Raw genomic sequence first — 16104 nt, 5'->3', positions numbered from 1 at the left:
AGCGGCGAGAGCAAGCCGTGGCCCAGAGAGAGAGGGCTTTTCTAGTGCGAGAGTAAGGCCAGGAAAAGCTCCGACGCTGGCTTGGGCCGCTGGCGAGGCAGCTCAGGAGTCGTCGGGTCAGTCACTTTGAGATTCCTGGCCAGAAACGACACGGGCTCCCAGAACGGCCGCGGCGCGTGCTCTAGAAAAGGAAGGCTGGAAAAGCGCCAGCAGCAAACGGTAGAACACCAGAAACGCTGCTGTCACAGTTTCCACCTAAGTCGAAGGAAAACAAGTCAAAAGGCTCGTTCAAGTGGCAGTTGCTTTTTTCGGGCCAAGCCAACGCTTCGTGTGTGTGCCTCTGTGAGTGTGCGGCCCAGTATCTGTGTGACTGCCCTCCGCGCCCCAGTGTGCGTGTGTGCTGTGTGTTGTGTATCTGTGTGTGCGTGCGTTTTGTGTATCCGTGCTCCAAATTTATACCCAGCATATTTTTGCACATTTAATTGAATTAAGTAAAGGGCTGAGCGGGTACAGAGACGAGCGTCGCCAGCGCGGTTCCGTCCAGTTCCAGTCGGACCCGTCCGCCAGTCCGTCCATACACCCGCTATCTTTATATAAGAGAAAAGAGCGCAAGACGGCGAGAGAATTGCGTAAAGTTTGTGTGCCGCGTGGCTGTGCCGTGGGAAAATGACATTAAGTGCTTAAGTAAATTATATAAAATCATTAAACGGCTCGCCGAGCATCCATAAGACAGCCCATACGAAGCGACAGCTGTGCAGCCTGGAAAAACAGTTTGCCCCACCTCCGGCTCGGACGCCACCTTAAGATAAACGGATTCGCCAGGCAATTTCCCTTGCCCTGCATTCGCAAGGCGAAATGAAAAATTCAGACACAACCGTCCCAAGTTGTCACAACTGTCTGGTGTGGGCTGCGGAGACTGGGTGGGCTAGGTTTTCGACTACTGTCAAGGTGGGCGCCCACCTCAAGGCCTAGTCACTAACCCTAAACCCGACCACAGACATACACACGCTCGGAGCGACGAAAAAGTATCTTGGCGGGCGTTTTGTTTCCATTTTCAGGAGCGCATTTGTGCTTTCCAAGAGCAGCACGGAAAAAAATCTTAACCATTTTTATTACATTTTATCAGCCACATGGGGCTTAGAGAGTTGAAAATCCAGGGATGTTGTGTTTACTTAAAAGCAAAAGACCGTTGAACATTCTATTTGGGATTTTATAAATTAATTTATAAATTTATAAAGCTAACTAAAGTGTCTTAACTTTTACAGTTCAAAGGCAATAAGCAAAATTTGGGAAACTGAAATTTTATAGGATTGAGAAATGAGTGTCAAACACCCCTAGTTATCAAAATATAGAAATCTTTCTGGTCTTAAATAAATCCCCAAGACGTAATCAGACTTTCATCCTCAGTCTGCGAAACACGAAATCTGCCGAGTCGCACTTCTAGGACCCTTAACCTTTTCATTTAGAAACCGAGCATAGCTTACAAATTAATCCCCTATTTTCTCTGTGTCCCAGGTGGCTTTCTCTGTCGCTGTTGTTGTTGATGTTGTTGCTGGTTCTGCTGAGCAGGTGTCTGACTGCCACAGTTTTTGGCGTCACTTTCGTTTTCGTTCTCGCATTGCCCTCGCTCAAGTGCTGTGCTTGACCATAACCACTAAAAATGTCACATTGCGTATACGCCGCGTGGTGTCCTCGACCGCGGTGGGTGCTCTTGTGTTGTTACTGTTGCTTGTATTTGCGGCGTTGTTGTAAGCTCTTTTACTTTGGACACCAGCACCCCCGCAAAGCTGCTCTCTCCCTCTCTCTCTCTCTCTTTCTCTGTGTGTGTTTCTCGTTGGGCTCTGCTCTCTTTCCTGGGGGGCGCACTTTCTCTCGCCCAGCTGTTTGTTTTGTTTTGAATCGCATTTCGTCCCGAACGGCTGGAGGAATGTGCTGTTTATCCGTGTCTGTCGGTCGGTCATCTGGTCACGTTTTGCGCCTTCTCCAGCTCCTCAAGAACGCCCGCATGCCCGGCAATTTAAATTTTATTGTGATTTTTATTCTCGGAAAGAACAAACAGAGCGCGCCGTTTTTCTTAGCGCTGCTTTATAGAGCAATTTGGCGCCTAAAAGTATGCTCCGCCACGCCGATAAAAGCGATGTGTCTACATTAGCCTGACGAGACTTCGGGGAAGGGTGATGATAAAAGATGAAACTTGCCAGCAATTTAATATTTAATCCTCCTGGTTGTACTTTGATGTCCCTTTGTAGCCCAGCCTATGTTGTACATAGTTGTTGGCCGACGACGACACATTAAAATAACTTTTTCACATCAAGCAACCCATTCAGTGCACAGCGGAAAAAATGTGAGCAGTTATTTTTTGAAAACTACAATAAACTTTGGTTGAGTTTTTAAATATACTAAAACAAAAAAAAAATTTCTAAATTTGAAATCAATTTAAAACGGTGTCCAGAAGTATTTTAAAAATAATATTTCTCTAAGCCTCTAACTGTTTCATTTCATTCTTGAAATCATATTTCCAATTTAATTTTTAATCCAAGTTATTTCCTTGAACCGCCGCATTAGTATAAAACTCTAATTGAAGGCCTGCTATTTCGGCTCACTGCGAACGAACCAAACTTTGCTCAGTTCACCGCTTGGATTTCCTCAAATTCTGCCAGTTAAGTCAATGCCTTGGCATTCGGCCAATGGCAAGGCAGCCCAGCTGCTCGCTCCTCCAGCCACCCACTCAGCCCCCAGGGCTTCCGCTTCCGTTCTGCTGGGTATTTGCTACATTTTCGGCTGTCTCCTGTCGGCTGGCAGACTTTTATGCCCGCAAAGGGGGCTGGGCTGGCGGGGAAGAGCGATGAAATTTCCATATTCCTCGCATTAGCCAACTAGCGGCGGCTGCGCTGCGCTGAGTGACTGCTCATTAAAATGCTATAAGTGTATGAACAATTTGCATGTTGCACGAGCTTCGAGCTGGGAGCTGGTGGCTGAGTACTGAGAGCTACGAGCTGCGAGCTGCGAGCCACGGGCCTCGCGCCTTCAGCTGAATAATTAACACCCCAGGCAAGACCTGTTGGCACTTGCTCTATGCGCACTATGCCTTCTTTATTTTTCGCTCAGGAGCGTACAATCAGTGAGTCGGAATTCTGGTAGATAAAGTCCAGATAGTTGTTGATGGCCAGGAAGCTGGACATGATTCGGCTGTTCTCCCAACGCCAGTCCAGCATCAGGCCAACCAGGTAGAAGTTCTGGGTGGCTTGACCCTTCACCTGCATCCCAACCAGCGGCGCCCCTGTGTAGAAGCGCTCCGGCTTGCTTTGGTAACCGCAGACCGTGGTGCTGCTGGTGACCAGCGAGCTGACCTTTGACTGGCAGAAGGAACGGCTGAGTGTGTTCACCGTGAGCTTCAGCCGAAGGTCCCTCACAGTGCGAAGCCCGGCCACTACGAATGTCTGAGCCACCAGCGTCTGATTGACCAAGTGGGGAGGCGGCATGCAGATGGGCATTACGTTCGCATTGAGCTTGGCGTCCCGCTGCAGGGTGAGCACCGCCAGGCTGTTCTTTAGCGTCAGGGAATCGTACTCCGGGTGGATGGCCACTTCGGCCAGTTTGATCTCCTGGGCCGGGCGCACGCAAAAGCCGTCCGGGTCGCAGGAGGGCTCATTGATGGGAGTGCTCTTGTTGAAGACGCCCAGGTGCACGGACAGGCCTTCCGCCATTCCGTTAAATTGCACGAAGCAATGGGCTGGAGCCAGCACCGTCCGCTTGGATATCAGCACGCCCAGGCAACCGTTCTCCCGGATCTTGCCCTCGAAACCTGCCAGTGTCGGAGAGATTACATTCTCCCATCTGATACATAAAAACATCACAATGCTCACCCTTGGTAAAGGTGACCCGGGCCACCCACTGGTGCTCCGTGGGATAGGCGAAGCTGCCCAGCCTGAGGAAGTTGTCCTCATCGAAAAGGCCGCACTGCACGGTGTCCGGGGCTGATTGCACCTCGGAGCCAATCCGAAGCAGTCCCAGCAGTAAGGTGATCAGTGCGCTTTGTCCAAGCATTCTAGAGCGCAGCTCAAACTAAACTGGCAACGGACTGGGAAAACTTGAACGTCTCCGACTAGGTTTCTCAATGCAAAGCGTTGGGGTTTATCCAGGGATTTATGATAGATATGATCTTGGCTACACTAAGAAAAATCTACTAAAGCTTAACCTCCAAATTATTAAAAAGTTGTTTTAAAATTGTAGACGTATGGCTTGGAAGTTAGATAATTATTCTAAGGCAACTGATTTACTTCGCAACCATAACAACGAGTTTGGCTTTAACTTTTAGCTCGATAAAGAACCTTTCAGAACATATTGCTATAGCAAGCAAGCCAGATTTGTTGCATGTCATATTTTCTTTCTGTGTAGCAAGTTGTTTTTCTAATGGCGCTTCTGATTAACGCTATTCAATTACATATCTCCTACTGAAAACCCGTTTCCGATGCGGAACTCTGGGCAGCTCCCATCACGATGCATCGGTAATTTTCCAAACACCACAAACATCTTGCTTCCTCGAAGATATATTTTATTAGAAATTCGCAAATACATATTCATGAACGACATTGTGCAATGTGTCAATGAGTTGTAGCATCTGCCTACTTCGTCGCAGTGGTTTCCATTATCCACGAGCGGGCTTGGCGCACATCCTGATAGATTTGTGTTGTGGTGTCATCATTGGAAACCACATTCCTTACTAGCAAGGCGACCAGGTAGAAGCTCTGCGGCACATCGCGCTGAACATCGACGTCCATGAGCGGAGCACCCGGAAAATACTTGGTTCGCTTCAAGGGGAAGCCGCACAGCTGGTACTCAGGAGGCAGGATGGACTCTGTGTCGGCTATCAGCTTCCTGCACTTCTGCTTCGAGACCGTCATGGCCATTCCCTTGCCCTTGCGCGAGTCGTCGTTGTTGAACCCTGAAAAGTGCAGGTTTCGGTTGATCAGTGACTCCGGCTCCGAGCCACCCTCCATGCAGATCGGCTGGATCCAATTGTTCCACTTGACGGGCTCCGACAGGCGCAGGACGGCCAGGTTGTGATCGCCGGTGTCCTTGTCGAAGTTCGGGTGCACCGTGATCTTGGTGACAGGGCGAGGCACCGGTCCCGGCGTACAGAAGCCCAGCGAGTTGCATTCCAGCTCCTCCCCAGGCGAGACATTTGAGTCCCATATACCCAGAAGAGCCACGGCCTTGGTGTCCCCGGAGCGTGTCCTGAAGCGCTTCACGCAAGTGGCAGTGGTGAGGACGTGCAGTTCGTTGACGATGACCACGGAGCACCCTGTCCTTTGGTAGTGGTCATCTGTAAGTCGTAATTTTTGAAGATTGTATGTTAGTGCTAGTCTCATTTTCTAAGAATGGAAAACCATTTACTTACCCATGTCTTCCATCAGGAGGCCTACCCAGGGCATCTCGGAGGGCTCTGTCTTTTGGTCAGTGGTGTACATTAATTTCTCCTCGAGGCGACCGCATTGGGGCCCCGCCAAGGCCAAGGCTTTAGAGGCAGATAGCACGTAAATGTATCTGGTAAAGATTTTACTTGAAGGCGCTACTCACTCGCCAGTAAAGCCACAACTAGTAGCTGAACAAGTTTTCCGCTCCCAAGCATTTCCATGTCGATGTGGCTGGTACCAGCGCTCAGAGTTGACTAAGCTGTGTTTCCCAGATCGAATAAGCTTAGCTTGCAATGAAAGCTATTAATTAGCAATGCCAAATCTCTCTCGTCTTGTCGAGTCATAACATATCTCAGATTCTGTACCAATTCGTGCTGTCTGGCTGGGCTCTCAAATCGATTGAATATTGCCAATCGCGCCAGGCGAAACAGGCCCTGATCAGGACCCTCATTATATAGCCATTAGGCCCCCACAGTTCCCGGGTCTACACGCTCCCCGAGAACCCCGGGATGTGCATTTGCTCATGACCGCCTTCAACTAGGCTGAATAATTAATGTTTCAATTAGAATACTATTATCGGGGGCAAGCACAGGCCGCTCAGCGGGATGCGAAGGTGAAGGACAGCGAAGGACATTGTAATTTACCCGGCCTCGAGGAAGGGGCTGGACTTAACACTCTACTAAAATGCTTACAAATTGCCCGACCAGATCCGGCTGGCAGTTTATTGTCCACTCAACCAACTTGACCTGCTCGGGCCGGGGCGTTCATAATTCGCATTGTTATGAATCCCACTGAACCCCACACCCCACATGTTCCTGCTCTGGGTCCCGCTCCTGTTGCCCTCCTCGTCTTTGTGGGCATCCAATCAATGTGCTCCTAGTTGGGCCCGGACTTTAATGAACGACCGGCTGGTTGGCTGTTTGCTGGATGGCCAGCCATTCGGCAGTGCTCGTAAAACTTGGCTGCCCTAGCCTTGAGTGTGGCCTAGGCCGGAATGTATCCCCGAGGCGGCGGAAATGGAAATGGGGAGACGGAGACGTAGACCCATGCAAATTGTTTGGACCCTGAGCGTGGGCATTGGGTGCGCCTTTTACTTGTAAAGGGTCGAGAAATGGCCTCCCACTTGCGTGTGCCTCAATCCTTAATCGCAGAGAGCACGTGAGCAACTTGATTCTCGGCTCCTGGGCAACCGCTGTAGGGCTGGAGCCCGGTTGCCCGAATCGAACTGAATCATTGATTAGGTCTCGCAGGACCTTGTTTTAAAGCGTAAATTTAAGGCAGCCGAAATACTAATTTAAGCTTGAAAGAGTAAGCTTTCTGTATTACTTAGTAAAGCTAGAAAAATTCGAAGAATTAATGAAACTTGAAGCCAGCTCAAAACCCAAACTTGCGATTCAGTCATTTTCTTTTCTTGGTAGGCACACGGAGAAAATGTAAACAAGGCAATTAATTTATAATTTTTGGACTAAACCTTGCGTTATTTATAATTGAATACATTTTATTTAAGTTGAACCTATTATTTTTACTACATTTACAATAAAATGTTGATAATTTGTTTTCTTATACGTTCAGTTTCTTACTCAAAGAAAGGTAATTCTGAGCAAACAGAGGCTCTGTTCCGCTTTAGTTGTCTGCATCCACAATTTGTATGGAAGCTCTGTAAAGGCTTTACAATTATTGACATTATTCCTTGTGCATTCAGACTGAGAAGGATAGGTTCAAGGATATTAATTCCCTTCCCCATATTCTTGCAGAATCCAACCAAATATGAGCCATAAAGGAGCGCGACAATGAGGCAGCATGACGCGTGACGGCGAGATTCCAGCCATCTTCAATCCGAAACGGGTGCGCACTCCCTCCGTGGTGGTTACCGGCGACTCATCCACGAATGGCCCATACAACAACAACAATAGCGGCGGCGGAGCGGGAGCCAGCAGTAGCAGCAGCACGGCGGTCGTGGTTGCACCAGGCTCGACTGCACCCAATGGCAGTGGCACTGGAGCGACCGGCAGCTGCGGCTTCAGCAACGTGCTCACCTCAAGCAACCCGCAAATAACCCACCAAGACTCGATCTCGTCGAGCCAGCAGGATCCCAATGAGGTGATCATCATACCGGCCGACACCCCCACGAGCGCACCGGGCAGCCACAATGCAGCGCATCACTTCGGCGGCGGCGACTCCAGCGACACGCAGACAGAGCAGCAGCAGGCTAACGGCCACGGGGAGGAGCCGGAGCTGCGCTTCCGGAAGCTGCAGGCCTGCAAAGAGTCCTGCTGCTCTGAGTTGGCCCGCAAGGTGAGGTCTGAAGTAGTGAGTAGTGAAACTATATTAAAAACGGAATGTTTACCCACAGATGTACTTCGGCGTGTGCGTGACCATCCTGATGACCGCCTCGTGGGTGGGGGCCACCCACTGCATCAAGTACATGTACAAGTATAGAGCTCCGTACGATGACGTGCTGAACGACGACCAGGACACGTCCTCGAGCCGCGCCGAGCTGAGCACGGAGCTGGAGGACATACTGGCCATCAGCGACTCGTCGCTGCACCACGTCGAGGACGCCACCGAGATGTTCAATATACCACCGCGCCAGCCTGTCTACTTCAGTGCCCCGTTCTTCGCCGCCTGGTTCTTCACCAACTTCTCGCTGCTCTTCTTCCCCATCTACATCCTGGGTCTGGTCTCCACGCGCAAGTGCGAGAAGCTGAGCGACATCCTCGGCGATGTGCTGCGGGGATTCCGGGAGCGCGGCTTCACAGTGGGTGAGTTGAGTGTGGTGTCCACCACGGGTTGGAAAATTCCACTAATTGCGTTCCTCCTTTGCAGGCCGCTTCCTCAACCGCTGCCTCTGCTTCTGCATTTTGTGGCTGGTCACCACCTACCTGTACACGCTCTCCCTGCACGTGCTGTATGCCACGGATGCCCTGGCGCTGTTCGCCACAAATGTGGCCTGTGTCTACCTGCTCTCCTGGGTGATTCTGCACGAGCAGTTCGTGGGCGTAAGAGTGAGTAAATGACAAGGGAAATTGTCTGCATTTATAAACCTACTATCTATCCGCTTTACCATCAGATCGTGGCCATCATCCTCTGCGACACGGGCATCGCGCTGCTCGCCTATATGGACGGAATCACGGAGAGTCGCACCCTGAGCGGCGTTGTCCTGGCCACGTTGGCCGGCGCCGGCTATGCCGTGTTTAGGGTGAGTTCACAGTTCGCGCCGCCTGTTCGTGCTCGGAACATGTCGTGCTTATGTTGCCCCGTCCCGACGCTTTCCAGGTTATGTTCCGCAAGGTGATGGGCGATCCGCCGGTGAGCCAAATCGCCTTCATATTCACCGCCCTCGGCTTTCTCAATGCCCTGCTACTGTGGCCCGTGGTGCTGGGACTCTACCTGACTGGCACGGAAAGCCTGACATCGGAGAGCATACCCTGGAACCTGCTGTTCGCGGCGAGCCTCTTGCTCCTGGGTAGGAACTTCTCCCCAGCCCCTTGTGCCTGGTGTCCTGCGCTGCCAACTTTTATCGGTGTAATTAATTTTGATTGCAGTTTTCCACGTTCTGATGCAGTTCAGCGCCGCCGTAACGTACAACATGTTTGTGACATTGGGTCTGATTACCGCTGTGCCCGTTTCTGGTGGTATGTACACGGACGGGCTCCTCAACATGAATCCAAAGGAGGTCTTGGCTGGGTCCCCTTTGGCATGACGGATTCCGTGACTATAAATTGTTTTAAATTGTGATATGAAATCCGGGCACTCATGTGGGGCACGTGAAAACATTTGATCCTTAGGGTGGGGGTAATGCGACATAAATTTCCACATACAACTGTATATATTTTATTTCTAACTGAGTTGGAATCATTTCTATGCAAACACTTGAACATATAATCGATTTTTAAAGCCGTTACCCAAGTAGTACAAGGAAAATACACTTTAAGAGAGGCAAAAGGATACATGTCCGACCTCAAAAAGTTAATATATTTTTGATAAACTTTCCCATAACCAAACTCCGGGATTTTTTTTTTTTCAATCAAGAAAGTGGATGGGGTTTTTACATTTTCCTGAAGAGCGCTTAAGACTTAGCAATTTGAATTTGTTCACCAGTTATTAGGTTAATTATACAATAAGATTTTGGCATACTGGGTAATAAGTAGTACATAAGTTAAAGAAGCGATCCTAATACATACAACCCTATTTGTATCATAGATCCCCCAAGAATTCTTGAAAACTAATTCCATTCTCATTTTTGGCACCTGCAGCCCTCGATGTCATACTGTACAGTGCGAACTTTGCGGGCATGAAGCTGGCCGGAGTTATTCTGATCGGCATCGGATTTTTCCTCGTTATGTTCCCCGAAAACTGGCCAGACTATATAACGCGATTGTTGCGGTAAGTGGGAAATATTTTCTTGATTTTACCCATATTGCTACGAATAATTGTTATGCCAATTAATATGCTAATTTTCTTTTTTTGTCAGAGTAAAGACTCGTGCGTGTTTGGTTTGAATATTTAACGGCCTCTGTTGATTTCGGTTGTAATTCACTTTGCGTTTCATTTCGAATATATTTTATTTGTGTTACTGCCGCCGCCGTGTGGCATTAATGACTAAAGCAAACGATTAAATAAACCATCGAAGAAATTAAAGTTTCTACCCATGTTTGATTTTGATAAAAAGCCATTGATTTCCTGTATACTCACATAAACTATATATTTAATTTTATATAAACAAACATCTTGCAGAAAGAGCGTTCGTGCCATACTCCGTTACCAATGTTGTTGTGAATTAGCCGAAATTCGCTATGCTCATTCGGTAGGCCAAAAACACAAGCTAAGCCAAAAACCCATAACCAAAACCACAACTAAAACCAAAAACAAAAACAAAATACAACCCCTGATCCCAGACACATTTTTAGATATTAACTAGAACCGTTTAGGCCAGTCTAAGATCTGTGTTTACACTAACAATTAATAATCTAATCTTTTTAACTGAACTCTGACTTGATATTGCTAATGATAAGTAACCGAAACTTGGCAGATTTTTTACTGAATACACCATGAAAACTTCAATGCTAACTGTAGGTCTATATAAACATCCATATATATCCCACAAAACAACAAATACAACACCTTGGCTTCCAAGTTTTGCGCTCACCCTTGTTGAAAGATATATCTAGACATGTGTATCTCTGTTACTATATATTTACTTGCCTTTATGTACACACCCGATTTACCATTTACCGAAATATACCTCTACACACACGTTTTACGAACATATATCTATATATATATCGTTACCGTTATAAACATAAAGCCGATTTACCAACACCAACTACATCGGCTGTTGTGCAATCGGTTGACATATCCCCATCTCGTTGTTGTTCTTAACGTTTTATGGCGCAGCCGTTACTATACATGTACTTATGTTAACTACCCGTATTGTTGATACTTTTGATGATTTCGTTTCGTTCCGGCATATCAGCAACCCCGACCCACCAAGCCACCCAAGTTCCAGACCGATCTCAGTGCCAATCTTTTGTTTTGACCCTGTCCCTGTTGTGTAAGATATCCCTAATATCTGGATGTTGGTTGCTGGTGTCGAGGCTCGATTACTGTAGTAGCGTTCGTTCGTTCACACCCCAACACCGACTGTGTATACACACACACACGCCACACACCCCCCACACACACACAGTACACCCGCCTCTACGTATGTAGTTTGAGTTTCGCTGGTGTTGCGAAAGTTTCCATGTAACGATCCACGCTCCAAAAACTCCCAGAAGCTGGACGCTGGTGACTATGTCTATGACTGTGATAATGATGATTTGTTTGGCTGTTTGTTGTGTGATCTCTCCTGAATTGCAGCTTGTTCTGATTGGGTTAAATCTGTTGGCTCGGCCAGTACCTGTCTTTGGTGTAAATACGTTTACTTTTCAGTTTTCTGTTCTTTTGTTCTGAAACTGTCTGCACCTAGAGAGGAGAGCGCAAGTTATCATAGATGTTATGCAGATGTTAAGTCGCAGCATGATCGAAATTACCAAGACGGATCTCTCAGTCCCCTCCTCGACCCAGAGAGCTATGTTTTATCACCTATGCCTTATCATTTCGTCCCAGGACTAGTGTCCAACCGGCCAGAGGGGAACCAACTAACCGAATATGAACGAAACCCCTTAAGCTCCCCTTAAATACGATTAAATCCTAAATAATGATGATATCCATTAAAATGCATTCAAATTGTTACCGATTGGCATGTTTAAACCGACCTTCGTTTTCTCTTCGTTTTCGTTTCGAATTGACCGTTTTTCGTTTTCCAAACTGATCTACTCTTGAGTTATACTCCTTATTTCTGTGCGATCTGTCTGTCTAACTTTAAATTCTTCAAGCTCTACTCTATGCTATATACTGTACCTACTTCTACTATATATATAAAATACGTGTCGACATTTCTCAATTGTCTTTTTGCAGAAGCATCATAATGCTGGGTCACAATGCGAGGTGAGTTCCCTGATTAGGCTCAGCTGAGAATTGAATGTGTTTTTTACAACCTAAGCATAAGCAACACTTGGCCCGAAAGGTGAAAGAGAAGGGTAGGGATATATAGGAATACCTTACTCAAAAATACCCAGCCAATACCGAGACAACCAATCAACAAACTTACTTAAATATTTATCCAAATCCAACTGTAAGCGAAGTATGTTTCTTCATTCGATTTCGATTTCGTTTTAACCCTTAGACCCGGCTCTTGCCTAGACTTTTGATAATTCGGGTTTGATTTGGTTTCGTTTGGTTTCCGAGGGATTGCAACCGATACTCCTTCCTACTTTACTCTCGCATCCAACTTATAATTTCGATATCAATTTCGTAAGCTAACCAGAGTAACAGTAAGATAGATGATAGCCTTAGCCTTTGGTCCCCAGTCAAGTACGACTGGGTAGTCTCGGTCAGTCAGTCAGTTGGTAGTCCTTCGTTTGGCCCGCTGGTGCTAAGGTAAGTCGATCCGAGGGTCCTGCAAAGCCCACTGCCAGCTAATCTCTCACCAACATCACCTCATCCAAGCCCAAGCAAGTCCACCAATCACTAATTCGCGAGTGGAGCCGCCGGAGTAGATGCAATGATTATGATCATGACCTTCCGTCGAACCCTCCGAAAGGAGTATGCTCCGAAATCATAGATTTAGCAGCTCTCTATTGGTAGAATCTCCTGATTTGTATATAGTAACACCGCTAATCTGTACTATTGCTTCTTTTCTTCTTGTTTTTCTCTTCACCTCTGCCACAACCTGCCTATCTCTCTTTTTCTCTCTCTGTATCTCTGTATCTATGTATCTCTCTGGTCTATCTCCTCTTCTCGAACTGTTCTCTCTCTCTCTTTCTCCACACACCTCCACACACTTGACACCTGATTTGGCCAACATTGCAAAATACACGGCAAAAAACGAATGTACATCACCACAAACACACATCGAACATGTAGCGGTAGGCCAGCGCTTTGTAAGCGAGACGCTATAGTCACGGGCCCGTCCACCAGATATGCGCAGCGGCACATCACGCGAACGCACCACATAAGCTAAGGGCTTGCGGCGAGTCAATTGTTAATTGTACAGAAACAAAAGCAAAAACAAAACAAAACTAAAACAAAAGCTAAAACAAAAACAAAGAACAGAACACGACAAGAAAACGTATATTTTGTAAAAAGATTTTGAAAACAAAGCCGAAAAACCAAAGCCAGGCCAATGTAAATCCCAATCGCACCACTTGTCAGAACGGGGTAAGTACGAAACCAGATTGCATTGCTATCGATAGGTAAGAGGCTGCAAGGTACAGTTGCCACTCGTAGAATTAGTACCGGACCGGAAGTCATCTCCTGTTTTGCTTTGTTTTGTCTGAACTTCCTCCTTTTCCTTTGACATCCCCTCAAATTATGCGTTCTTTTCTCTCTCCCCTCTTTCTCTCTCTATATATCTCTATATTTCTGCCTGGACTCTTTTTGGATTCTGCTCGCCTCACAGATCGCAGCATATCTATGCTACCCATTACAAACACAATCGAAAGTATTACGCGGTCAAGACCAACTCATATGTGGTTTGAGCCCATATCGCATGAACCCGAACCGAAAACGAACCTTCAGGGTGGCCAGCGTGTGGCTCTAGACTGTTTTTGCTTAGGCCCTCGGCCACTGCCCCGCCCACGCATCGCCCCCAAGAAACGAAAAAGTTTTTACTACTGTTATGCGACTGTTAAGAACTCTTTTGTACCAAATAAAATACATTTAGAACCCTTCGAGTTTCAGACTGAGAAACTAAAACGAACTAACGGTGAGAGCCCCCAATATTTGTTTTTGATCCACCCTTAGCCTCACTAGCCTCACTCACCCCTGTACAGCTCACCGGATCACTATCTATCCATATCCAAATTCCTAATTTTCGAAAAGTCTTAAGACTCTTTTTAAGTTCCGTTGCTTTGTAATGTTTGCGATTTGCCTATGTTGTTGGAAAGTATCTTTACTACTTTTGAGCTACTTATGAAATTTGTGGAGAGCACAGCTTAATGTAACTCTTTGTGGCACCCGTAACTTGAACCACCCCGCTTAACCCCAACACCCACATGGACACCCACTCCAGACACAACACACACACACAATGAATTTGTAAATAACCAACACACGACATCAGTAAAAAATCAGTAAAAAGTCTTAGCGCCTAGGCTATGGAGTCTGTGCACTGCAGGGACACGTGACCCCCAATCGGACCCCGATGCCCTGCAGTGCAGAGCCCAAGATATTTATAGTCGTGCAAGTGCGTACTCTATGTAAATGTGAGTGTTTGTAGCGCCAAATGCAAATAGTTCAACCAAAATGCCTAGAGAGTAAACAGAGCTAATGCCAACTGACACAGAAGATGAAGAACCTTGAGACGATCGCTGAGCCGGCCGATACTAACATGTGACACCTTATCTTTACCACCAAACAAAACAAAATCTCCCACACACACAAACTCTAGATGGGGTCGCGGCCCTCGGAGCGGTACTTCAACAGGTCAGCATCCCACCATTATCGACTATCGGACGGGATACATAAGGTCCCATCTTCGTTCACCCTCTGGCCGTGTGAGATGACTGATCTGTCGCCGACCACCACTGGGTTTCTGCATGGCCACGGCAGCGCCAACGCACAGCATCACCAACAACTTTTACACCACCAACAGCAGCACCTCCAGCAGCAGTTCCACCACCGGCAGCACTCGCTCCACCAGCAGCACCTGCAGCGCCAGCACTCGCACACCTCGCTCACCAAGATCCATCGTCAGAGCAGCAGTCACAGTGTCCACGGCGGCGCTGGACGGGCGGTGGCTGCCGGCGGGACCACCGGACGCCTCTTCTCCTACTTTGGGAACGAACACGAGCATGAGCACGAGCGAAAGAAGTCGGAGACGTCGTTCTTCAACCTGGGCTTCCGCCGGAAGTCCACCGTGGTGTACTACGCCCCAACCGACTGAGGGGGGACTCCTTGCTCAGGCATATCAGGCGTGTAACCATTTAAGCAAGAGAATACAATCAGGCAGATTTAAGGATTTAAGTCGGATCCGCTCATAGTTTGTGTGTCATTATATCATAGTTATTGTCGTCGTTGTTGTTGATGTAAAAGTTAAATCGGAACACATGCAGTTACAATTTTGCTCAAATATAACACATTTAAATGCTACCAGTTACAGATACAGATACAGATACGGATGCAGATGCAAGTACAGATACACACCTGCACGGGGACTAGAGTCTCCCTCAGCGCCAGTCAGCAGAGTCCGCGACCCGCATGCCCGTTGCCCATGCCTCGCCTTGAATCTCAGTCTCAATTCCAGGACAAAGAAACCCAGAAAGGAGCCCGCAAATCGAGCTCAAAAGTGCCCCGAAAGTTAACTATATACGGTTATAATTTAATACTCATAATTATTACGAAATTGTGTAAGGAATCGAAGCCAATTGTTTTTAGCAATTATATACATACATTAAATATTACGGAAATGATAATAGTCAAATATTTTAAAGTGGACTCACTCAATGGCACACCTTAAGAAGGAAACGATAACGATAGCGACGGAAACGAAAAAGAAATCCAACATATTTAAGGCAAATAGTTGATAGACATCACAATTAAAGATTTAACTTCACCCCACAAAGGAACCCATTAAATTGTAAGCTCATCTAGCCACTAGATCCGAATGGTTTTTCATTTAAACTAAACCCAAACTCAACTGTGGATTCGATTTTTGTTAACGTTTTTGTTTGTGAAAGTGAACTGAATGTGTACCGAGTCAAAAACAAAGCGAAGTATTAGTATTTTTTAAATGTTTATGTGTTGTTCGTAATTTGTAATTCGAAGTGTTGTAGAGTCGAAATGAATCAACGAGGATACTGATACTGTTATATTAACGCGGCCTCTCATCTGAAGCCCAACATTCAGATCGGAGTTGTCGCCTGTTATATGTATGTACTAAGTTGTGTAGCCACATCCAATAATTGATTTGTGATAGTTTTTAAAAATGTTTGATAACCAACTGCATACACTACAAACTTTTACCTACCCGCCCCCGAACAGAGAGGCAGAGGTATAGCTGCGATGTATTTAGATCACACAAAAGACCGAACACGAAATAAATAGTTAAAGAAAAAATGTGAAACTAAACTGTGTTTACGATTTA

At 46.8% G+C, this 16104-nt stretch overlaps 3 protein-coding genes across 10 annotated transcripts; 1 reads left to right on the top strand and 2 right to left on the bottom strand.

The window, feature by feature from the left end:
• The first annotated feature begins 141 nt into the window (after positions 1-141).
• On the top strand, positions 142-16050 carry LOC108071350 (solute carrier family 35 member F3). Of its 8 annotated transcripts, XR_011445272.1 has the most exons (12): positions 142-342; positions 7172-7712; positions 7771-8179; positions 8244-8422; positions 8488-8616; positions 8694-8883; positions 8963-9052; positions 9674-9803; positions 11877-11906; positions 12885-13178; positions 13420-13725; positions 14410-14455. XR_011445272.1 is itself a non-coding variant. In XM_070287082.1 (11 exons), the coding sequence occupies exons 2-11, from the start codon at positions 7218-7220 to the stop codon at positions 14902-14904; spliced, it is 2217 nt and encodes a 738-aa protein (XP_070143183.1). In that variant the 5' UTR covers positions 142-342; positions 7172-7217; the 3' UTR covers positions 14905-16050. The 8 variants fall into 8 exon arrangements, 5 of the variants coding, with proteins under 5 accessions (XP_070143183.1, XP_017017576.1, XP_017017574.1 ...); XR_011445271.1 differs by having other exon boundaries at positions 12885-13725; XR_011445273.1 differs by lacking the exon at positions 13420-13725 and having other exon boundaries at positions 14410-14451.
• Positions 3068-4079, bottom strand: LOC108071351 (phenoloxidase-activating factor 3). The gene is made up of 2 exons (XM_017162092.3): positions 3867-4079; positions 3068-3805 (listed from the first exon to the last, which is right to left on the bottom strand). Exons 1-2 carry the CDS (start codon positions 4045-4047, stop codon positions 3105-3107), a joined length of 882 nt encoding a protein of 293 aa, XP_017017581.1. The 5' UTR covers positions 4048-4079; the 3' UTR covers positions 3068-3104.
• LOC108071352 (phenoloxidase-activating factor 3) lies at positions 4539-5698 on the bottom strand. The gene is made up of 3 exons (XM_017162093.3): positions 5581-5698; positions 5402-5518; positions 4539-5326 (listed from the first exon to the last, which is right to left on the bottom strand). Exons 1-3 carry the CDS (start codon positions 5636-5638, stop codon positions 4626-4628), a joined length of 876 nt encoding a protein of 291 aa, XP_017017582.1. The 5' UTR covers positions 5639-5698; the 3' UTR covers positions 4539-4625.
• Positions 16051-16104: the final 54 nt, after the last annotated feature.

The sequence above is a fragment of the Drosophila kikkawai genome, chromosome 3R (genome assembly GCF_030179895.1).
Source record: "Drosophila kikkawai strain 14028-0561.14 chromosome 3R, DkikHiC1v2, whole genome shotgun sequence".
In the NCBI taxonomy this organism is placed as follows: domain Eukaryota; kingdom Metazoa; phylum Arthropoda; class Insecta; order Diptera; family Drosophilidae; genus Drosophila; species Drosophila kikkawai.
The sequence above is the reverse complement of the archived record's forward strand: the minus strand, read 5'-3'. Positions and strand labels throughout refer to the sequence as shown.